Source organism: Xiphophorus maculatus, chromosome 12 (genome assembly GCF_002775205.1).
Source record: "Xiphophorus maculatus strain JP 163 A chromosome 12, X_maculatus-5.0-male, whole genome shotgun sequence".
Classification (NCBI taxonomy): Eukaryota; Metazoa; Chordata; class Actinopteri; order Cyprinodontiformes; family Poeciliidae; genus Xiphophorus; species Xiphophorus maculatus.
In genome coordinates, this window is record NC_036454.1 from 7,783,083 (window position 1) to 7,808,060 (window position 24,978).

The window sequence follows — 24,978 nt, forward strand, 5'->3', positions numbered from 1 at the left end:
TAAGGTTTCCCAAAAATAACTTACCGAATAACCAACGCAGCTATTTCAAACATGGCGCTCCTGCGGCCTTCTTGTCAAACTAGGCCTCGATCAAGACTGATACGATTTTAGTTGAATCAGTCATTAGGCTGGGCGTCCACCCGGATTCCTCATCTTGGGAAATCAGGAAATGTCTTTTTTTAATCCGGGTTCCAAAATTCATGAATGTCAGACCGCCAGTTTCGTGACTGCGTGAGCTCAGGTGCAGCCGCGCCTTTTTAAAAACACTTGCGTGGAAGCTGCGTCATATTTCTGTCCAACACGGCGCATGCCCCTCACGCTCATTAATGACAAACATGGCGCCGTTCACGACGGTTGCCAGATTTGACATTTTCCCAGGTAAAACCCTTAAAACCCGGCCAACTGCAAAAAAAAAAAAAACAGTCTAAATCGCAGCCTCTAAGAAAGCTCATATTAATAGCGCTATAAGTTTTATCCATAGTCTATGTCTAATATAGTTTTAGAATAATTGAGAGAAACAGCAACATTTTATATTTATTTTTTATAATGTAGGACTGAATCATTTTTTTAAGTTTTCAAAATGTTAATTTTTCTAAGAACAAGCCAGTTCATCTCTAATACAGTTTCAAAATGATTTAGAGAAACAGTAAAAAATTATTTATATATAACTATATCCCTACGTTCTTAACCCTAATCCGGGTTAAAATAAGGATAAACTTGCTTTTTCTTAGATTAATTTATATTTTCTAAGCTTAATACTAAACTGCTGCTCCAGTATGTCCTGACTCTTATGGAGAGTGAAGAGTGCCAAATGACAATATCTCTTATGAATAATTATTTAAATGTGTCATCAATTTATTAAAACTCTCCACTCTCCATAGATTATGGGTCTTTTCATCCATCTTTAAATAATATAAGTTTATTCATAAATCGTTTATTTAAAAAGTATAATACAGCTTTCTAAAATACTTTTTTTAAAATTTTGAGTAATTTATAAAACTATAAGTCAACAAATCGTAACTCTTCAGCTTGGATTTAATTTAAATGTAAATCATAAACTTCTTCTCGTTTTGATGTTTCTGAACTAACTGAACTGTATTTCCTGGTCAGAATCCAGAACTGTGCAGATTATTACCAACGTCAGCTGTGATCTCTACAGAAACAGAGACAGTCGGCCTTCAGCAAACCACCAGTCAGATACGACGCAGCTGAAACACTTGCTGTTTTTGCGCCCTCGTTGATAATTTCTTTGCTCAGTGTGTCAAAATAGCCATAGGAAAAGTTTATGTGCTTTCACTGTGATATCCACTGATGACATTAACAAGACGAAAAAGTCCAAACTATGAAAAAGGCATTTCAAACAGCTCACGAGAAACTTCTGTGAAAGAAAATATTGCTTTACTGTAGACTTTGAGCTTTGAAGATGTGCAGAAATGATTAAGTAATTGGGGGGAAACATATTGAGATTGAGACTAAACCCTTTAGGGAAAAATTGGATATTTTACTATAAACCACCATTACAGGAAACAAATGACTCAATCACAGTTCTTGATTTAACTGTATAAACATCCACTGATTGGCAGCAGAATCGCATAATGGGCTGTGACGTACAGCAAATCGGACGGATCAAAAGGTGATCCAGAAGTCTGTGGGAATCCAGATCCTCGTCGAGATAGAGCGACTGAGTGAAAGCATGAGTGGTTGTGTGGGCTCCAACATGATGACGCTCAGAGCTCTTTCCCCCTGGAGAATAATGGGCTGAAAAGTGGAGGGACTGAACACAAGGAAGGCGCACACAGAGAGCGGCACGGCTTTTTCCTGAAGCAGCGGCGTCTCCCACTCGCCCTGTCTGTGCGCACAGAATGAATATTTTCTTCAACTTGAGGGGGACTATTGTGAGACAAATAGCAGAAGACAGAGCTGTTGCAGGTATGTTATGAGATAAATTACTTTTATTGCCGTGTGTGCAAGCAGAAGTTGTTGCAGACTTGTGGCTTCATAACTATTATTGAATCACAAAGATGAAACAAATGCTAACTTGTAATTTGTGCGTTGGTTCTGTTTTGGGGATGCTTTTGATTAAATCTGGGTTTAAATGTTTTACGGTTGCATTTACGCAGTAATATTTCTTGATGTAGAACCGCAGTTGCACTTTCTATCTTTACCACCAGATGACTCTGACTGATGTGGGCATCATTTGAATTTAATGGAGCAACACTGATATTTCACTCTGTTACAGTAACAAGAGGAAGCAGGGGTTTTTTTCATACAAGAATCAAGATGAATACTTAAATGAATAGGGACACAGATTTACGGCAATAATAACTCATTCCACTAAAAGCCCTTTTATGAAAGAATCCCTCTCAACATGAAACGCAATAATTTCCTCAGCAGAAAACGCACTACGTCAAGGTTGTCCAGTAGATGGCGAGACTCCAGTGAGTGACTTCAGGTTGGGAAATCAGCAGCCGTCCCCCCGCTGTGACTGTTCAAGGGAGGATGCGGACAGGGATGCATGAAAACCGGGAGGACAAGCCGCTTTCATGACGTCCCTGTGTGAGAGGCAGAGGCAACATGGCAGAGGACTCCAGCGGAGAAAGCGCCAAGATGCGGCTCGGTTTGCAGCTGCTTTTTTAGATCAAGCGCGGTTATTATATAAGCGCGGCTGAAAGCGGTCACACAGAGAATGCGAGCTAATTGGAAAGAAGGGAAATGGAGAAATCAAGTTTTAACCTTCAGCATGTGGACTAAAAATAGCGTTAGGTGAACACGAATCGTCCCTCCGCTAAGTTATGTAGTTCGTCAACAGTAGCAAACAAAGTTGTTGCTAAGCGACGGCGAAGTCTTGACCCCGGCGGTGCATTGGTGGGTCGCGTATTGATATTTAGATTAACTGTCAGGTGTACAGGTAAAAGCGGTACCCTTTAGGAAGTGCGTCAACCAATCAGCTTTGAGTGCTGGGATTATTATTATTATTTACTTATTTATTTTTTTTAACTAAAACCAAACCTGCTAATGCACCATGCGGGCCTGTATATAAATATGTAAAACTGACCGTTTCTTTTTGTGAAAAGGATTAACGCTGGATTTGAATGAACCGAATCTTTAAGGTAACCCCGCTGGACTGAGCTCCGGATCTGGCTTCCTCCCCCGTACCTGAACCATCATGTAACTGTCATCATTTAGACATGGCAGAGCATTCGCTGGGATTTGTTGATGGAAAACAGGCTGCGTTATGGAGGCAGTGGTGTATGCACAGTTTATTTAAAGCAGGTTATCTAAACCGAACCTGTGTTTAGGATGATGGGACCTCGGATTAAGACGGGGACACCTTTAGGTAAACAAAGTTGCTCTAAGAACATTGTGCATGTTTTCTGGTGTTTTATCTGTCACAACATTTCTGAGATAGGCGTCTGTATTACTAAATATAATTTGTTTCTTTTTTTTATTGATGTTCGTAGCTTGTTTTCTACAGAAAGTAGGGCATGGAATATTTCCTTGTAGACTACAATTTAAAAAAAATTCTTTTTCTTTTCAGTTATCTTCAACCTTTACAAAATCATTCATTTTCATTGCTAAAATTGAGAAAAAAAATGTTTTTTAATATGTGGGAAAAAACGTGGACAAGGTGACATAAAATGTAATCAAAACTTGCTGAAGAATAGGAATCAAAGCATTGCACAATGGCTCCAAGGAGAGTAGGGATATCTTGAATTTGGGTTCATAAAATGAAACTTTTTAAAGGAAATTTAGGTAAGTATTCTCTGAGAACAGTAGCTTGAAGACTTACCAAACAAGCATACTACCCAGGAGTGTAAAGGCACTCTCTTGATGAGCTCAATTTGCCTGTAATTGACTGCAGTAGTTTATAACTGCAGGTGATTAAAAAAAATGTGATTCAATTATTCAGGTAGAAACAATTTATGCTCCAATTCTGAACAGCATTGTTACTGGTATATGTCTGAACGTCAGCACTCCTCATGCAGTGATTGCACAATCTTTGCTTTAATCAGTGTTTACTTGTGAGCATATATATCAAATTATATTGTAAAATACGGGAGCAAATTTGGAAGATAAAGAGAATTAAACCTCTACCGCTACTGAATGTCACCATCTACTTTAGGTCCTATTTAAGCCAACAATTTATGACACTACATTGATTTAATGAACTACTCATATCCAATGTTTTTTCTTTAGATAGCAGCAACTACATACTGAGTAATAAGGCAATTTGAAGGGTTTAAACCTTTATTGGAAACAGTCCCTGAGATGCTGCTCTGACAAGTGGCACGAAGCAACATCCATGTGTCTTCATGTTGCTGGCAGCCAGTTTTGTTGCAGTGCTATCAGAAGTCACAAGCATTACCCTAAAGTTGTAATGCTGGTCAAAGATTTCAACTGTATTTTTTTTTTTTAGGATTTTGGTGAAAGTGATGCAGCACTGTTATAACACTTCACAAGCTAATTAAGATTCTTTCCATTCTTTCCAGTCACACTCTACAGCACAGCATGCCTGTCTGCAGTTAGCTTTGGCCCAAAATGATTGCTTCAAATTGTTGCTACATATGTGGAGGCTGAAATGGAATTTAAAATGGTCAGGCCTCTGCAGTCAAATGTTTTCTGTCTTTTTCTTTTCCCTACTCAGATACGGAGAAAAAAAAAGTGTGGCCCTCTGCAGGTAATTGTTGTATTCGCAAGCGTGCACAGAGTTGCATGATGGCCTGACTGTTGCTTCCCTGCTCGAGTCATCTGTCTCAGCCATGGCATTAAATGTTTCAGGTTGTCTATTCCTTTAAATCCAATGTTACTTAATCCTGGTGCTAACCTTGTTTACAAAAGGAGAGAGTTTTTCTGATAGCTCAGTAGAAACCTGTCATCTTCATCTGTTTACTTCCACAGAGCTCATCTACATTTCCAGCATTAATTGTGTTTGTAGTAAAAGGGCTTTCTGCATCCCTTTTCTGTGTAGCTACACTTTCATTCCACAATTATCCAAAAGAAAGATTGTTTTGTCAATTTGCTTCATCATTCATACATGGGCATGCCTCATGAAATTCTTTTTATGTCATAAATGCGTGATTTAAAACTACTTTCCACCATGAAAAAATGGAAAGCACAATGCCGATTTATTAATATATCCCACTTTGATAATTTTTAGGTTTCTTGGCTCTTTAATCTGATCATATTTAGTCCTTGATGTTGTGTTTTCCTAAATTATGTCTTAAAGATGCATTTTTCCACATATGTTGTATTTGACAAGTGTCATAATGTTTTAACTATTCTTTTCAGAATGAACAGTACGAGCTAAACAGCTTTGTTTAACATGCAGCAAATTTATTTCGATATGATGACAAAGTTAAGTAAGTTTGAAACAGTTGCGGCTTTTAAAACAGAATTTTAAGCACATCTGCTGCTTTTTACAGATATTGAATTAGGCTGTACAATATTAAGAAAACGATTATCATATCCCTTATCAAAATTAACCCACATTCTGATCCATAATCTTTATTTCTCAGTATTTACTTCAGTCTCCTGCAGTTTTATGATCATGATTACAAAGAGTTATATTTGTTGTGGGCATAAAGGGCAGAAAAAGTCAATGTATGACTTGAAAGCATCTATTAAGTAAACGTCTAAAGAATCAGCTGTTTTTTTCCCCCTCTTAAATAAAGGGGAGATTTCCACATTATGTTAATTTCTTTTTATAGTTTTCCAGTTATTTTTTTTCACAACATTTATTTGCTGATCTCACTCTGCCCTTCCTCTGTCAGGACTTGTTAGGGTCTTTGTCAGCACTGATGAGGGAGATCATGTCTGGTGATAGTAGCCCACACTGTACTGTGATGACCACACAGGAACACAAACACGCATAGTGCATAGATCTGGATGATTAACCTACCATTTGCCTAGTTAGTGATTGAGCAATGAATAAAAACAAAAGCGATAAAGAAAGTTCCACAAATACGAATCTGTCTCAATATGTTCAGTGTGACAGCTCATATATTGGGTAGGTGTAGAGTTTAGGTACAACAGAAATAGGTGTCCTATTTTTGAAATTACTTATTTTTCCCCATTTGCTTCATAAGCAGAAAATAGGCTTAGAATCTCCTTGATATGAGGATTCCACCTTACCATGTTTCCAGAAATTAAATCCTACTCTAGGGTGGGTTTAATAAACATGTTCTCTATGTAGATAATGGCCAATTAACCCCTCCAGCGTTGTTGCTTTCCTTGTCATCAGAATATACACCATAATTATAATTGCATTACAATGTGTCAGTGTAATTCTTCTCGGTTTGAGGAGCAGCAACCTGACAGAGAGAGAGAGCTTGCTTACCTCTGGGCAGTCTTTAACTGAGAAACAGTTTATGTAATCATATGGTATTCCTGCAAAGTCCTAAAGAAGTGAAAGTTCAATAATCATCTTTGAATCCACTTGTTCATGTTTCTCCCTCTTCTGTTTCTCTAATTTCTTGCTTCAACCCCCCCCCCCCACAAGAGGCAATCATGAGTCCTCCACGCCGATCATCAAGTTCCCATGGCGACAGGTAATTTCCTGAAGCATTTCCCAACATGTGACTCTCTGATGTGCTAGGAACAGTAACGGGCACTGTTTTGAAGTCAAAACTGTAGACTGTCTAACACTTTGTCCACTTTGATGGTAGGAAAATGGTTTGGTGTTTTGAAAAGAATCCTGATATTACATCAGTATATTCAGTTGTTTCATGAAAAAGTATGCTACAGTATGCTATTCTTGAGAAACAGCCAACAGAAACACGTTTTTCCACAGCGAGATATATTTCAATCTTTATTTTTCAGTTTTGTTGCAGATTGTTTACTAGCTTGAAAAACACTGTAATATTCTGGGAAAGGTATTCATACCTTTTGAACTCTTCCAGATTATGTAATGTTACAAGAACAAACCTGTATTGTTTTCACATTTTATGTGACAGTTCAACACAAAGTAGTGTATAATTTGGGAAGTATAAAGAAATTGCTACCTTTGTATTTATCTCCTTTACTCTGTTTTCTCAAAATCAAAACAACTGTTTTCAGAATTCACCCAATTAGTAAAATTAAATTGTGTAATTTAATCTCAGTCTGAATACTGTCGATTTCCAAAAGCCTCCGATGTTTATTAGAGAACGTAAGTGAACAAACACCATGAAGACAAAAGTAAACATTTAGGTTGTAAAACTATAGCTAAAGTGTTCAGCTTCTCACATAGCACTGTTCAATTCATCATGTAATATGGAATGAACAACTGATAACCTACAAAAACAGTAAGTTTTCTTTTACACAAGCTATTTAGAAGAGACAGCAATTTGTTTGAAGTGAAACAACCGCTGCTTATCTCCCTCAGCACACTTGTTAAACAGCATCATGGTCAGGGCTGACAGGAAGATGGATGGACTTAAATACAGAGAAGAAAACCTGTCAGAGACAGCAAAACATACGAGACCAGCGTGGAGGTTCATCTTCAACAGTATAACAACCCTAAACATACAGGTTTAAATAATTTATATGGCCCAGTTGAAGGCCAGACCTAAATTCAACTGCAAATGTCTAAATACTCTCCATCTGCTGTGACTCAGTCTGAAATATTTTGTGAAGACTGAGCAGAAACTTCAGTCTTCAAATAGGCAAAGCAGGTAGACAAACACTGTACCTGAAAAGACTTGGAGCTGTAATTAAAGTGAAAAGTGATTTCTACAAATTCATGCAACACTTTTCAGGCTTATATGTATCATATATTTGAAAACCATGTCATTTTTAAAACTATGCACTACTTTGTGCCAATCTGTCACATAAGATTCTAGTAAAATACATTGAAGTGTATTTGCCTAAAGGTCAAAGGACTAATAATACGATTACAAGAAGCTTTAAATCCTCCATTTTCACATGAAGATTCTAATCATCCTAATATATCCAACTTTGCATCTTACTAGCACATAAGGTTTTAGTGTAAAATTATGCTAAAATGTGACAGTTGCTCTACAAACGCTTACATGTTGATGGAACAGGTGCTGCTCTGCTTCTTGTTGTGCAGGTCCTCCTCTGAGACCCTGCAGAAAAACAATAGCAGCAACTCTGGTGTTATTCTGGATATCTCGTCTCTTAAGATGGCAGATGTGGATACAGAGGTGCCTCCTCTTCCACCTCGCTACCGCTTCAGGGACCTGCTGCTTGGGGACCAGACGTTTCAGAATGATGACAGGTAGCAGGAAAAGCTTGTATTTATTGTGCTATAACGTCTGATTGCTTGTCACTGGATATTTCTAGACTGGCCTCTGTGCACGCGTGTATTCTTCTCTCCCAGGACGAATATATTAAGTGAGGTCCACAACACTACTTGTTCTTTCTTTTTTATTTATGGCTTTGCTACATTTTCCATGATTAGTTTTTCTTATGAGCCCTTAGATACAGCAGCAGGACCTTATATTTTGGTTTTATGAGTAGTTAAAATAAAACATAGAAAGTAAACAGAGCTGTAAGAGGTTTCTTTGGGAAAAAGGGTTTTGCTATTCTTCAAACCTTGACTGCTTTACACTTAATATGTGTAAAATGGCAGCAGAGAAATTTACTTTTTGGATGATTTAATAAACCTTCTCTAATTACTTTTTACATTTTGAAATCTTTTTTGTGCTTGAAAGACAGAGAATTAACCACAAGAAATTCTGTATTAAAGTAATCTGTCCCTGAAACAACAAAGCCATAAACCGATCAGACTTAGCTGAAAAAAGCTAGAAAAACCAGACTGTGACTAGTTTTTTTTTTTCCTTTTTAATATGAATTCTTTTAGAGCTGAAAAACATTTTGCTATTTTGCGCCACAGTAACTAGTGTTGGGGATGCTGGGAGTCTTTTAACACTGGGAGGACTTTTTGTCAGTGCTGCTGTTGGGGAGGCAGACCAACAGATGCTGTTTATGACCCATGAGAGGAAGAATTAGCCTGAACCGCGCCGCTGAGTACCCTAGGAGCTCTCCATGGTGCTGAAATGCAGTCATTTCACTGAAGGGTCAGCAGTCGCTGTTTCTCTGGCCGTAGTGCGAGAAAACAGAAGACTGCTGTGTCGCTGTGTTTTTATTTTGGTATGTCCAATAAACTTGCTACGCTACATGTTTTATACATGTTAACTTGTATTTTAATCTACTAGCTGGATATGACATAATCATAAAAGAATGTTGCCTCATGGACCAGTGTGAGCAGGTCTGCATGTACACCAGAGGCACAATTAAAGAGAACATATCTCAACTGAATACCTCATTTAGGCTTTTTTTTTTTTTTTTTACAGATTTTGTACTTTTAGTTACAGTTTGTCTGAGATTTCTTTCTTTTGCATCTCCTTTGTGATCTTGTTGAATCATCCATCATTCGTTTATATTACAGAGCTGGTTGGTGATATAATAATTATTATTAAATTAAAACAAACACAAAAGTAATTTGGCATAATAAGCATCACCAACAGTAAAAATATAGCTTTGTGTGTATTTTCTTTAAAGTAGACCCTTACCTTAATTAACTGAGATTTCCAAAAGACTGACACCATTTTTTGTGACAAACAAAATTGTACTTTTCAAAATGATAAAACAGAGGACTTTACTGTAATACATTCAGCTTCCTATACTGTAATGTATAATTTTTTGTTGTGAAAGCTGAACATCAGGTTTGTTTATTCTCAACAGAAGTCATGTTGCAGTAAATACACTGTGATTTATTTTAGGCTTTCTGAGCTGAATGAAAAATAAATATGATCAGATTTCAGTTTGAGTCAGAACATTTATAAGTAAATATACGATTCTGTTTACCAGCTCTGCTGCTCTCATGCCTATGTGTGTTCACTCTCTCTGCGTCTCTGGGGCTTCCTGCTGTAAATTGTTGCCAGTAGGTTTTCTATCAGTGCAAGGCCTTTGTCTGCACATAGCATCTAGAACGGCAGGGCTTTTGACCACCCCTCCCCCACAAATGGTCGTTTTGCTTTCCCAATAGGTCCAGTGATTTCTCTGTTGGCAGGTATATTCTCTCCAGTGGTGCGTGCCAGTTTTTTCTTTAATGTTGAAAAATTTATCAATGGCTTGAATGTAGAGTGGATCCTTCAACAGTTTATACACATAAAAGTGTTGAAAAAATCAGGCATTTATTTGAACTGACTGTTTTATTTATGCTTTGTTCCATGTTGTATATATAGCTATTATAATATTATGATTGTTTGGCTCATATGAACGCTTCCTCCTGTTGGTTCCTGTTTTTGCTGATCACTTTTTAGCTCCAAAGGGAAATTAAAGCTTGTTGCTGGGCTACCAACAAACGATTGGTTGAGAAAAAGCTGGCATCCACATATATCTGTATGTGTATGTGTGAGTGTATGTATGATGGATGCAACCACAGACCTATACCATTCTCGGACAAGGCCAAAAATTGCATTAGAGCGGAGACTTTGCTTCCTCAAATCAAATAAGCTCAGTTTCACATGCGTATGTGAAGGAGTGGGCAGTTTTCTAATTCCTGAAGTGGAATTTGAAACCATGACACCGAGCTTGACAGACAACATTTTTTATTCAATTTTTTTTATCCATTAAGAGGTTAATTAATTGTGATGCTAATTTTTAGTTTATTTACTGTCTGTCAGATTGCAGTGCATGCAAAGAAGGAGAATATGCAGTCCAGTGCTCTAATGGCCTTAGTCTTTTTTTCTTGTATTTATTACACTGGGTGTTGAGTAGAAGGCATAATGGCTTCCAGGTTATTATCAGGGGCAAGTGTTAGCTCACTAAGCACATCGTTATCTCTAATGGTGTTGGCAAAACATTAATACATTATTAATACCAACAAAAAATTTAAATAAAGCAGATTCTTTCTTTACATTCCTGCTTTACATTCACTTGTTTCCACCAATTCTCACTATAGTTAGTATAGCTAACAGATCAAAGCAGCAATCTGTGGAAAAACATTAATGGTCACTGCTTATTGCATAATTTCCAAGCTTTCTCTATGCATTGCTCAAATCCTGGCAGTTTATATCTTACAACACGCACGTTAAAAATGAAAAGAATTTGTTTTGTGATTTTAAAAAAATGGATCTCAGGAAACAGCTTGTCTTATATGTGAAAGTGTAGTCAGTAACAAAATCCATGCTGCTTCCATTGACCATTACTCTGTGTCAGTCTCTAAACTCGTTAGGAAAGGGGCGCGGCCTGCAGCAGCAATGTCGTGTTTAGAGACACAGATATTAAACAAGTCTATTGGGATGAGAGGTAAAACCATGGCTTCTTTTTTAAGTAGAAATAAAGCCGCACATCATATTATTGGAAAGACTGACTGAAGAGCAGCCAGCCGATAAATGTTCTCTACATTTTTCCTATATAGGGTTCATTTTTTCCGCTTTGTCACTAACACTCACTAACACTTACACAGTAATAAAAGATGGGCCTGCTTGGTAGTTTTCTGGTTTCATCCGTGTTTTGTATCATTGAGATTTTCATTTAAGCTAGCAACAAAGAAGCTGCCTTCTCAAAACATTTCATTTTACATGACAAACACCAGTAGGATGCATTGCCCATTTGTGTTGGAATTGCACCCACTAGAGCCCTGATTTACAATCCACTGCAAATTAGCTTCTGGTCGCAATTAGAAAATAGCACCGCTAAACTGTTTATGCTTGTGTGAAATATCCCAAAGTTTTGCTAATCATTTTCACTCAAGCTGAAATGAATTTTCTCATTTTGAAGATCACTAACTTAGTTTGCGAAAGGCAGCAGAAATTAGTGCGGATTGCAAAATGACTTGATTATCAGACTTGTTATTGAACACCACAGCTAATATAAGCATTAACCAGGTCAAGCGTGCATGTTTGTTTTTCTTCTGCCTTTGCTTCTCCTGGCTTCTTGCTCTTTTGTTTCTTTTTACTTGCACTTTAAAGAAAGACCCCTGTAAGCACTATTCCTCAGTCCTGTGATGTCTCATGCAAATTCTGCTTTCAACATCCTGACTGACTTTTTACAGGTAAACCAATGGCCTTTCACAGAAACACAGGAAAAAAACACATGAAAGTGATATTTGTCATCTTAAACATAATATTGTCATTTCAGTGACCTAACATTTAAAAAATGGGGATTATGAACTGAAAACATGGGCTCTCGCTACTTATACTTACACATTTATCTGCCTTGCCAACTCCTCCCTTCTTTCTTCTCAAAGAATAGAGATAAACACATAGTTAAATTCTGTATTGATACGGCATTATCTGATTTTAAATCACTGAGAATGTATTAGTTATGTATTTGATTTGTATATTTTTAACAACTAATTGTTGGTTGTTTTGAGAATTAGATCATGGATAGCAAATCCAGGTCGACATGCTTATGAATTATTATCAATCTTAAAAGACCAAAGTGAACCGCAAAAGAAAATGTAAGGAATACAAAAATAAAAATCTAATTATAATGATGAAACCACCTTTTCTTAGGACAATAAATCCATTGAATATTTATTCCATCCTGAATCCTGAAACTAACTTTGCAGTAGAATTCAAAATGATGTGAAGTTCAACCTTATGAAAATACAATGATCTATGAAATTCCTCTGTTTTATTCCCTTTCGCTTTAGTCACTAATGTCCAACATGACCCTGTATATATTATCTCTGATACAGCCAGTGGTAAAGAGGGTACAGCAGCAGTGTATGTCTCTGACTGCCAGTGGCCAGGTGAGAAATAATTAGTGCCAGCAGTCAGGCTCTGCCAGCTACCTGTCCTCTGGGATCACCTCTAAGCAGAGGTGGAGGTGATTTATATCTGCCCAGAACTATTGTGGTTGCAAGCTGGCCTGTAAAGAGGTCCAGTGTAATTGCTTGGGGCCTGTTGGGGCAGTGATCCAGATTTTGAGGGCATCATTCACTGGAGGACTGTACCTGTAAATCGTGGGTTTTATTGTATGTAATTATGGTTTATCTTTACCATCAGTTTTAAACCTTTATCTGGTTCTTTTATTGGTTTTGAAAAGTCATCCAGTTGGTTGTTACTGCTTGATAGTTGAAGGTCTCCTTCTAAAACCTCTTTTTATTCTTCTTTTATTATTATTTTACACCAGCATTGTCCATGGGATTTGATTGCGTTGCTTTGCGGTCAGCCCTGTTAATCATGTTAGCTTCTGTCCACACAGAGGCCATATTGGGTATATCTGCAAACGTTTTTAGTCGTTTAGGCTGTGAATCCACACAGATTCAGTGGCTTGTGAAACCAGAAACGATCATTTTTGAAACTGGGTTCCAGAGTAGATAAATTTCAGAATGCTGGTTTGGCCATGCCAGCCATGTCTTATTTAAAAACAATGACATCATAACTCCATCTCAGGCTCCTCACTCTCACAAATAACAAAAATGGCAGCATTCAATATTTTCTGTATCATTCTGTGCCAGTGTTACAGTGCCACCAATTGGCCCGGCATACCAACAACATAATTTTTCGTGCTGCTGCATCCTGTCATGTGGACGCACATTTTTTTTCTTAATCGGTAACAAATGTATACATTGCTTCTCTCAGTTTGTTGAAGGCCATAGAGTGACCAATTTGTAACTCATCTAAGATTCGTCTAAGATGAGCGGCTTCTGGATTTGACTGTAAGTCAAATCATCTAAAAAAAACAATACCATTTTTACTCTTTATTCATAATTTAAAACTTCTTGAACGTTAGTACATTTTGTCAAGTTCCAAAAACATAGTCCAATGTATTTTATTAGAATTTTTTGTGCTGGACCATTCACAAGAGGTTGATGGACAGATGTAAACACTTGATTGTTCTAATGTAGAATGATCAAACAATCTTCAGATGACATTGCAATAGCTTAATGATCTTCTATTCAACAGATCTATGGAGATTTTCAAAATGCAGTGACCATACAAAATACATTTATATGAATACTTAATGCTCTATATAGTTAACATTTAGTTTAGCTAAGGGGAAAATGCAGCAAATGTGTCAATTTCTCCTCCAAAGTACTTCAGTGCATGCTGCAGACCTTGATCACACTCCCTCCAGCTTTAGTTTCTTAGAATACTCTCCCTCTGAAAGTGTAAAAAAAAAAAAAAACACGGTTACGAAAGAAAAACAATTCCTCTTTTAGTCTTGGTTTGATATTCTGTGCCCATCGGATGTTGACTACAATCATCCTTCCCCGGGCGGACAGCAATACTGGGAGCCACTGCAAAGTTTTTCTGCAAGGATTTTCTTCAAGGATTTCATTTTCCTATCAACTCTGACCAGCTTGCCTATTGTTACCTATTACTGTAAAAAAAAAAAAAATCACAATCCAGTAAAGGGGTGTGTGTAGTGTTAGTTACAAATACAAAATATTGACAGCTATATACCCTGCCCTCTATTTAATAATTATAGATCATATTGTGTTATTATAGAACATAAAAATTCCTAATAAGCTGCTCTGAAATTGGTGGTTGTGACACGACAAAATATAAAAAAGTTCAAGGAATTAAAATGTATCATTTAACAAACATTATCCTTTAACTCGAATGTGAAATGTCCAACTCTTAAAGTAATAGCAACTTGAGAATCAATCTTTGACCAGAGCATGAATCAAAGCCTCTAATATTATTTCTCTGTAATTCCATTCTTAGACACTCTCATAACGTTGGTGAAGAAAAGAAATGCAATCTCCTGTGCTGGCCTCAGGAGAAACGGTCCCTCCTTAAATGACATTTCAGAATGTGGACGAGCTGGAGATTGAATCTCCGGCTCTCCGATTAGTGCACAAACGGGTTGAACCACCTGTGCCACAGTACAGCAGTTACTAATATCAGCTGTATTAAAAAAAAGTTAAGTGCATCCATACAACACATCAAATGCAATAAAACTTGTATTGAGCTGCAAAAGTTTTTGTCATCAGAAGTTTTCAGAATAACTTAGAATTTAGTAGAACCGATTGCCATTAATTGTGAGGTTGAGGAGTAAATTGCAGCTTTTTGCCTTCATGATCATCCTCCTTTTTATATGAGTAAGTCTTAAAGAATAACTCTATCAGTTCTGCCTCACATCCAGTCTGGAGTAAATTGGACTACAAGGTGAAACCCAGTTATTGCTGGTAGTATTTAGTTTTTAAATAACTCAGTGGGTTTTGTTTATGACATCTGTTATGTTGTTCTTTGCTTGTCATGATTATTCAGACTACCAATAAACTCCAGGCTTTGATTGAGGAGCTCAGTTGAGTTTGGGTTGAAAAACAGCTAAAGCTCTAAAAGTTGTTCTGGTTTTATCTGCCTTTATAAATCTTGCACACGTTGAAGAATCTATTTCGATGCCTGAATGTGTTAACCAGGACCAAAGCATCATTGACTTCCAAAATCCTAATATTCAGGAGTTTTCTGAGGGTAGTAATAGTTTTTTTTTCAAGTGTGTCAAATGCTATGACCTGAAGAAGGCTGAAAATAGTGATAGAGAATAACAGAAGGCACTGAAAATCCAGACATTTCCATACGAACATTTCCTCTAACTTTGGTCTGTACTGAATCTCAGTTTGTACTTTATGCTAATTTGTGCTCCACAAAGATTTACTTTTAATAAACAATACATTAAAAAATCATTTGTTATATGAGTGATTGTGCACTTAAGCTATTAATTCATAGACCAAACATATTCAATTCATTTTAGGAATTCTAACATATCCAGTTCTGCAAGTTGTTTTCAGTTCACACCATCCCGCAGTGTAAATTCTTACAAAATGGCAGGAACTGTGGTCAAATGAGTTGATAACTGAGGTTCATAGACTGAACTTTAGTGACTTTGCAAAACATATTGGCATAATTTTTATTCTATATGTCTAAAGCTGGTGGAAAGATACTAACCCAAAAGACCTGCAGTTGTAATTGCAAGAAAATTGAGTTTTACAGTGACTCAAGGAGACTGAATACAAATCTACACCACAGATTTGTTTGTACAGTCATGTATTATAATATATTTTATTGCTTGTCTCAGGCAAATAAAAATATCAGCATCACCTTGAATTTTATTATTCATGAACTGTTTTGAAAACCATGTATAATTTCCCTTCCATTTCACTACATGCACTACTTTAATGTCTCATGGCCCAAAGTTAGCATCACAATAAAAATATTTCAAATAAAATTCAGTTTTTATCTTTATGTAGATTTGTAAGCAAAGCTGTAACCTTATCCATACTTTAAAAAGCTACTAGCTATAATCTTAATCTTATCTGTACGTCCGGCTGATGCTCCTAGTTCAGCTAACAGTAGTTATCTAAGGCTGATAACATTTTGCATCTTCAAAGTAGTCGAGTTTTACTTTGCTCTAATGTCACCACATCGCGTGTGAATCAGCGCCTGTCACTGAGAATGAAATTGCCGGAGTGTGCTTTGGCAGAGTTTGTTGACATTTGTCACTTTTACAGTATCATGCCCTTCTGTGCTGCTAGAATCAGTGACTTCTTGTGCTGTTGTCTTTGTTTCTCCAATGTGGAAATGAGAGTACAGTTTGAATCTGTGCAGGCGTGTGCGTGTGTGTGTGTGTGATGCATGAAATATCCTTCCTAGATTGTCATTATTATAAGGGTTGAGTGTCAGAGGGCTATAATGACAACTTGAGTGTGTGGGGGCTGAAGAGGAACAATCAAGCTGAAGCTATGTGTCTGACAAGCAATTAGTGTGTCAGATGGGGTGTGTGTGTGTGTGTGTGTGTGTGTGTGTGTGTGCGTGCGTGCGTGCGTGCGTGCGTGCGTGTGTGTGTGTGTGTGTGTGTGTGTGTGTGTGTGTGTGTGTGTGTGTGTGTGTGCGTGTGTGTGTGTGTGTGTGTGTGTGAGAGAGAGGGGGGGTTCAAAGTGTGGGTACAGTAGTGTGCACACCTGTGGATCTGTTACTGAGTGTTTGGCTTTTTTATGTGAGCTTATTTCTCACACTGTCATTCATGAAAGGGGGAAAATCTTTTTTCAGAGTCATAAACAGAAATTAGGCTCCTCATACAGGCGCATCTCAAAATTTTAATGCCACTAAAAAGTTTACTTTATTGCGTCTTGAAATATTAAACTAATAATTTAATTATGCACAGAATAATCTGTGAATTTATGCCTGTTAAATTTGATGATTATAAGTTTTAGCTAATGAAAATGAGAATATCACAAAACAGAAAATAAAAGGCATTTTTTAATGCAGACATATCAGCCTGCAGTAAAACATATCTTTGTACTGCACAATATAGGCGCTCAATCATCGTCTGGGACTAGTTTTGCATGAAGTATTGCCACAATGTGTGTTTTAGTGTTTTATGCAGTATGACATAAAACACACAAACACAGTTTTTTCTTCCACTTACCATTCTTACACTTTGATAGTCTACTGTCTTCCCTATAATTTTTCTAGACCATAAATGAACAAATGTTTGCATGAAAGTGACTCTCTTTCTTTGTCTTATGGAATGTTATTTTTTCTCATAAACTGAAGTTCAGGTGTTGTCTATGAGCTATAATCTTAAGGTAATGATAAACATCTGTCTGATGAATCTAGGTATTAAGTAAACTTTTTTTTAGTTAAATTACAGAAATGTTTTGAGATGCCCTTGTATTTTACATATATCCATATAAAAACTCTGCATATCTGTCATTATATGGGGGGGGTTCTCATTTAATCAAGACAGTGTGTTGGTTGACACAATGTAAACAGAGTGAACACTTTTAATTGGTCACTTAATCAACTCTTAATAGCATGTTCAGTGTCAAAACGTGGCACTTGAAAGGAAGATGAAACACTAATGCCGACAGCAACTGCTACTCTCTGACATTGGTTTCTCTCTGGCATTTCTTTTGTTTTTTGGATGTTTAATATAGAAATTTGTTTAAATTGTACTGGAAACAAAAGCTATGATGTGATGTAAACTTGTTGGATGTTTTTCAAAGCAGCCCAATTCCAGTGATACTGTAAATCAAAATGACATGTTCAATTAAAGGGGGTTCTGGTTGACTCAGCCAGATACTGTTATCCAGAGTCATAAGCAGAAATAAAATGTCCTCAGACAATAGTCATGCTCTGATGGCAGCAGCTGTTTTGTTTGCACCGATTCTGTAGCAGAGGGGACTGCTGGGACTCAATGCCTGCATTATTTCCATCTCAGTATGTTTACGAGGCTGATAAGACCAGGAACAAAGGCAAACACAGAAATGAGGCGCAGTAAACCCAAAAACCCGCAGGAACAGAAGGATTATGTCGATTACAGATAAGAGAAAGGAAGGAAACAGGGGAGCAGATAGAATAGCTACTGAAAGTTCTAAATAAATAATATGTTTTGTGATAACTGAGCACCTGATTTCTTACAGTTTATCCTTACATTTAAAAATCAACTCCAAATAGATAAAACAGAGTTTTTTTTTTTTTTATTATTCTAGATCATTCTTTTGATCATTTGTTTATAACCCATAAGAGCTACTCATATTAGAATCCAATTTAGTAATGTCATCAGAAAGATGTTCTGCTTTTTAAAGTGGCTGTTATTTCTGCCTACTTTTCTGTTTATGTGGAGCTACTAGAGCTTGCAGTTCAGACCATAGGTGGTATTAGTCATCACCATCAGCACAGAGTGGGTGGGCGACACTGAAAGTCCTCCAGACTTGTTCTCATCAGCAGCCTAATGGCTGTGTCTTAAACATGTTGTTAGTGCAAGGGTTATTGTTGTTACTGCAGTGGCACAGAAAACCCAAATATGTCCACATAATGTTTTTTAGATTATGCTTTGTATTGTGTAAGGGTGTTTTTTTGAGTCTGTTGTTGGGAACATAAACAATCTGCTAAACAGTGGCCGAAGGAATTTTGCTACAGACATACTCAAGTTGTGAAAATATCATTTTTAGCACTTTCTGTTCTGATTTATGTCTCCCAAGGGGCTTTTAGTCGTCTACATGTGGGATTGTGTGAACATTTCAGTGGCTCGGGGCACTTCCCAGGAGAATAACACACATGGGAAGGTTAATTAAAAGTAGAATCATCAGGGGACAGGCTCTGAAAAGAGAGAAAAGTCTGTATTTATGTACCCCATAGAATTAGCTCATGTTCTGGACCATTACAACACTTGGACTGGAATTCTCTGATGCATTTAACATTTAACTCCTCTGCTTTGTCTTGCCAGTGTAATTAAGATCAGTGGAGGTGATTTTGTCAGGACTTAAATGGCGGTAATGATGGAGGCAGATCATTGGAGAGGATTTTGGTATTGTGGCGTTTTGTACAGCTTTCACCCATGGATATACTAGCTCTAAGAAATGGCTTTATTAATCCAAAATATTTTCCTCTTGTATAACATACAACATAGAATTAAAGTCAGTTACAACTGTCTTTTCTTTCTAGCTTTTTAAAGTAGTTTTCAATCAATCCGTCCTCAGTTGCCTGCTTCTCATTTTTTTATTGTCCAAAGCAATTAGGGAAATGTATCATAATCACTGTCACATTCTGCTTTGCTGATTATGGATTTGCAGCATTAGTTTAGAAAAACGCCCAGCAGCAGCCTTTCAAACTCACGACTCGGCTGCCTGTCAGTTGTCAGATGTATTTTTTATCTTCTATATAAACACAGTCGAAGTTTAATAACTGTAGCATTTTTTCCGTAATCTTTTTAATGCAATTCTTGTCCTCACTATTTAAAATTCTGGTCACTTTTAAGCCTGACATTCTTTGGTTGGACTCATGCAGGCTTCTGTAAGTTGCATCTAATTCAAAACAGGAAATAGGGTTTGGGAGTCATCACATTGTGCAATTTGAGAAAATTCCTTTTATTTCTTAAGTGTAATTAAAAAATACACACTAGCACAATTCTGTTCCCAAGTATGATTCAAAGTAAACACATTAAAAAGGAAATGTCAGATATGTTAGTGTTATATTGCACTCACCAGATATGTTACTCAAGATATTTCCTTTGAATTCACTTTCTATCAACATGAATTCAGACCAGCACTGTTTCAAAACTATAAGCACCATTGCTACAAAATTGATTCAAATCTCCTGCCTAAAACTGACAGCATGACAGAATTAATTTGGTGGGAAATATTTGCGTATTTGATTATTATAGTGTTAAATTCCTCACCAGATGCTCAGCTGATTCTTAAAGCTGCAGTAGGTGATTTTTTTTTTACTTTTAAATTGAGCTTCTCTGCTTCCTCCCTGTGGTCCTACTGCCATCTGCAGAAATACATTGCTCCCAGTCAGAAACAACCAGTCAGAGCCAGGATGAATTTCTTAGTTGACTGCATTTGTTTATAGATATTTTTGCCGTGCTAAATACTCAGCAAATACTGTGGGAGATATCTGCTGTATCTAATTATTAAGCATTAGTTGTTTCAGCTCAGTGTTGCTTGTCCTGTTCCTGCAGGTTAATGTGTGTTAGGCAGATAGGTTAATTAAAAGAAAACAGAAATGGAAAGAGATGTCATTTTTAATTGCACTAAAATGCTGCCAAGTAAGTGGTTCGATAGACAACTTCATAAGCAAGCAGTGAAACTCTGAGGGAAGTGTTTCATAATGCTACAATCAGAAGTAGATCCAGGCTGAGGAACGCTGGGATAGAGATGGTTTTGGTGTCAAAGATTCTTTCATTTAATCAAATCATTATTTGATTGCATGTTCATAGTTAGGTATACATAAACGTTAGATCTTTCCTACATAAAGAAATCTTCTGAAGCGATCTTTGGATTTATCTTTTCTAAGATTCCTTATGAATTTGCTATTTTCTAGAAATGTCTTTTTTTTAAAAAAGACACTTTTACTATGTCAGCCCAGTGTGTCCTGATATATACAAGCCATTGAAATAAAAGAGGGAAGTGTGTTAGGCTAAAAGATTTGGTTTGTGTTTGTTAGAAAATGTTTGAAACGTTCTCAATAGATGGCGCCGTATCACAGATGATTGTCTCAGGTGTGATTTATCTTTAATTTGGTACAAGTCAACTTTATTTATATAACATTTTCCAAACACAACTGTAACCCAAATGAAATCCAAGAAATACCTGATGTAGAACACAATTTTAAAAAATAAATAAAAGATTAAATTCCATAATACAATACAAAATAAGCTGTGCATCGGTTCATAAAATATGCAATGCAAATAGGTATCAGTTAGGGACTTTTTATTATTTCATGATGACATGATGAAATAGTATAAAATGGGAATTTGACTGACTTTGCCTTTATTATATATATATATTTAATTTTTTATTTAAATATAATGTTTAAACCTCACACCTTATGTGTTACAGCATAAGAGAAAATAGTGCAAAGTTATTTTTAAAAATTGCATATCTTCACCCTGTGTAAAGTAACAGCCTTAGATTTTGCCAAAGAAAAAGAAATCTACCTCTTTTTTTGCCAAAAAATGATTTAGGGGTTAAAAAACAAGAACAAAAAAACAAGCTAGGTCATTATTTTTGGGAACAATATTGAGATTCAAAGAAATCCAGAATCTACAAGAAATGTATACATTTCTATATTTTTATATATATATTTATATATATGGATGCACAAAGAGAGTTCTGCTTCATGCAAGGAGCGTAAAAGGGCATAACAAAGGTTCAACAAAAGGATCTAAAGCACTCAGAGACATTTTGCTAAAAAGACAGATTTTTCTTTTAAATTTGAAGAAGTCACTGTCTGTAGCATACTAGTCTAACAAAAGTGAACATTCCCACTGCCTGTCATTTCTTAAAGATTATGCAAGGTTGCAGCAAACAAATGGCTAGTTTAGCCTTTTTGCACAAATGAGCCACAGGCCACGAAGCAGCAGGGAAAAAAATAACTGCCTGTGTAGCTTGGAAGTGTGTATATGTGTAAGACTGCCAGTGTCATTGGCTAGACTTCTTCCTCCTCTCTGTGCAACACTGTGCTCAGGCAGACAGCTCGCCCACAGCAGCACCAGCTCACCGCCCTAATATGTTTTGACAGAGGAAGCATTACCACAGCTCTCATTGCCCTTATGCAGTAAAGCAGGAGCTGAGGCGTGCCCAGTGACTGTTGAACACTGATGGGATCACAAGCTAATCGATCATCTTCAACCATCTTAATGAGCAAAATAATTCTCCCCGGTTTGAGCCAAAAACAAAATATTTTTCCCATTTATTTATATTGTATAACTATTTATTTAAAGCAACTATAGTTGATTTAAATCAGTCATTCTCAGTATTTTGTACTTCATAGTATACTTCATAATGTCAGATCTTTGGCAGCTCTGAGACATCATAGCTCTCACAAACTTCTGTGTCTCCATTTTTTTTTTTGTGCCATCATGTCAGAAGATAGTTATGATCTTGCAGAATTCATGAAGCTACTCCAGGCATTTTGAAGATGATTTTTCCCCCCTTAGCTGTGGCCAATTTTTAGCTAATATGCCTTGCTGCTTCATGTCAATATCTGCCATATCCCTGCATCAGGATTTACCTTGGGGCTGACATAATGTGTATTAATATGAAGTGTGAGCATGAGACGGCATATTTGATTTATCATGCTTATCATTAACCTTCCCTCGTATCGACGTTCAATCTGTTCTTTTTTTCTCATTCTGCTTCATTAGTGTTCAATTTGTAAATTATTGTGTAGATTCTTGCTATGCCTGGAAAGGGAGAACAGGTTTGAGGAGCTGATCCAAGCGTTGTGCATGAGTGCAACCTCACAGAAAACAAAACCTAGAGCTATACTGCCATCTGTCATTAGCTGTACAACACATGAAGCAAACGGTGACTTTAATTTTTCTCTCTCTCGCTCTGTTATGAGATCAGCAACACACCGTCTGTAGTTCTTCCCTTAGCCACACAGTGTCTCTGTGCTCAAGTGTTTTCTCATTTTTGTTTCTGATTAACTTTCTTAGATCAAACATTTTCATTATTTAATACTGGTGTTCTCTCTTGTTTATTTTAAATTGTTAGCTTAACCCTTAAAGGTTTGATGCTATTAATCCCAGAGAGAACATCTATACTTTAAAAATTAAACTTTTTATTGAATTAATTTGACTAAAACCCACCCTTTAATTTCAGAGGATCTTTTTTTCAATCTTTTTTTAATAACACCAGAATTGGCACATATGTTGTGAATACTTTATACAAACCTGTTGGGCAACAGGGCAGCACGGTCATTTACTTTAACTTTTTACAATCCATTGCAGGATGAGAAGGAAGCTCATTGGTTAATCTAATAGACTTTCTCTTCTTCTCAGCTCAGCCCACAGAGACATATAGGATTTGGGATGTGTAAAAAACATTTCTTGAGACTGAGTAGGTCATGGAACAAATTTTGTTTTGTGTTTGAACAAAAACAAAATCCCCCTGAAAACAGAAGTGCAGTGGAGAATATTTCAAGGAATCCCTGCATAAACTGAAGTGAACAAGAAAAAAACAAGATAGTGGCAGCAAACCTACCTCTGAAATGAGAATAATGACCCAGGAATGACTCCAAACCCAATTTAGCCTTGTTGAAATTGAAGGTCAGAAAACCAGTGGGAAATGCTAAATGTTGTTCTGCATGATACATTGACTTTCACTAATAGATGCTGGGGCAGCTCTCTATATGCAGTATAATAAATCTGCATTAATACTGTCATAAAACCTGGAGTTGTAAGAGAAAATCTACTAAACTAAAGTCATTTCAGTCCAGGAAACATAATGATGTAAATTAAACACCAATCTTTTTCAAAGATAATAAACGGCTCATAGATAGAAGAGATCTCACATTTGTTTGCATCAGCCAATACATCTTCCAGACTCCCACATCCAATTGGGAATTAAATAATCACACTCTCATCTCCTGCATCCCAACATAACCAGATGGGTAATGTGTTTCCTGGAGGCAAAACTCAAAATATCATAGGATATGGAACATACTGTGTGCCATGTGCTTCCTAAATGCATTAGTTGTGGAAGTGGTGCCTGTGCAGAAGATGCAATATTATTAGCAACAAACATTACGAAGAAGAAAACATCATCTAGCAAACTCTAGGTCATTAGTATGGCAGACAAATCGAGAATAGAAATGGGCAATATAAAAAATTGTATGTGTTAAAAAAGATTTAGGGAACTATCAGTTGGCTTTTTTGTTTTTTAGATTTATCAAACATTGTTATTAGTGGTGGTTAGCTAACACTGTCAGTTGTATTATGCCACACATGTGAATTGTTTGCATTTCCTCAAATCCAGGCTTGAATGTTTTATTTATTTTCTGTTTATTCAACTGTTCAAACACAAATCATGTCAACTGAAGAGCAAATCAACTTAAGCAGAGTCTGTATTGTATTTTTTTATTTTTCTGATTGATAAGATCAGCGCACTGTTGACCTCAAAAACAACAGAACACTTAATTTTACTCGGCTCTTTGCTCTTATTACAGCTGCAGTGAGGAAAATTAGATCAGTTACTCTTTAGTAAGACAGCTGTTTGTTTCTCATGTGTACCAATAGGCATCACCGCACCCATTTTACATGAACAAAGGCTCAAAGAATATCTTCTGTGCACCTGTACATTTCATATTCAAACCTCATCAAAATGTAGCGATTTAACAATAAAATGGCACTTTAAAAGATTCAGAGATCGATTGATTTGATAGAATATAAAGGAATAAGTAAATGGATGCATAATGAAACCAGTTTAGATACGCATCATAAATGTTCAAATCATTTGTGAACCGTTAGTTGGAAAACTTTGTTTACTAAACTTGCTTTTCCAAACTTGAAAATCAAAAATTTGTTTTTCAGCATAAAAGAATGAAGTTTTACAAAAAGATATTCTTGTACTGAAGAAGCAGGTATCAGAAACATTCCGATGAATGTTGCTTGCTTTATTAGCATCAAGCAGCTTCTGCATATATGTTGCAGGTTGTTTGCTGCACATCCCACAGATACTCTGGTTATATATACAGTATATATACTGTATATAGATAGATAGATAGATAGATAGATAGATAGATAGATAGATAGATAGATAGATAGATAGATAGATAGATA

General features: G+C 36.5%; 1 protein-coding gene across 15 annotated transcripts in view; it reads left to right on the top strand.

Annotated features, from left to right (window-relative positions):
* The first annotated feature begins 1,660 nt into the window (after window positions 1-1,660).
* LOC102234946 (potassium channel subfamily T member 1-like) overlaps window positions 1,661-24,978 on the top strand; it is an 82,789-nt gene continuing 59,471 nt past the window's right edge. For 7 of the 15 annotated variants that reach the window (XM_023343455.1, XM_023343456.1, XM_023343461.1 and 4 more), the window contains exons 1-4: window positions 1,661-1,929; window positions 4,646-4,678; window positions 6,500-6,548; window positions 8,051-8,218. In XM_023343455.1, the coding sequence (XP_023199223.1) occupies window positions 1,863-1,929; window positions 4,646-4,678; window positions 6,500-6,548; window positions 8,051-8,218 (317 nt within the window). In that variant the 5' untranslated portion in view covers window positions 1,661-1,862. Of the gene's footprint in view, window positions 1,930-2,399; window positions 3,338-4,645; window positions 4,679-6,499; window positions 6,549-8,050; window positions 8,219-24,978 lie in introns of those variants that run through there. The other 8 variants (XM_023343463.1, XM_023343466.1, XM_023343470.1 and 5 more) reach the window with 3 other exon arrangements.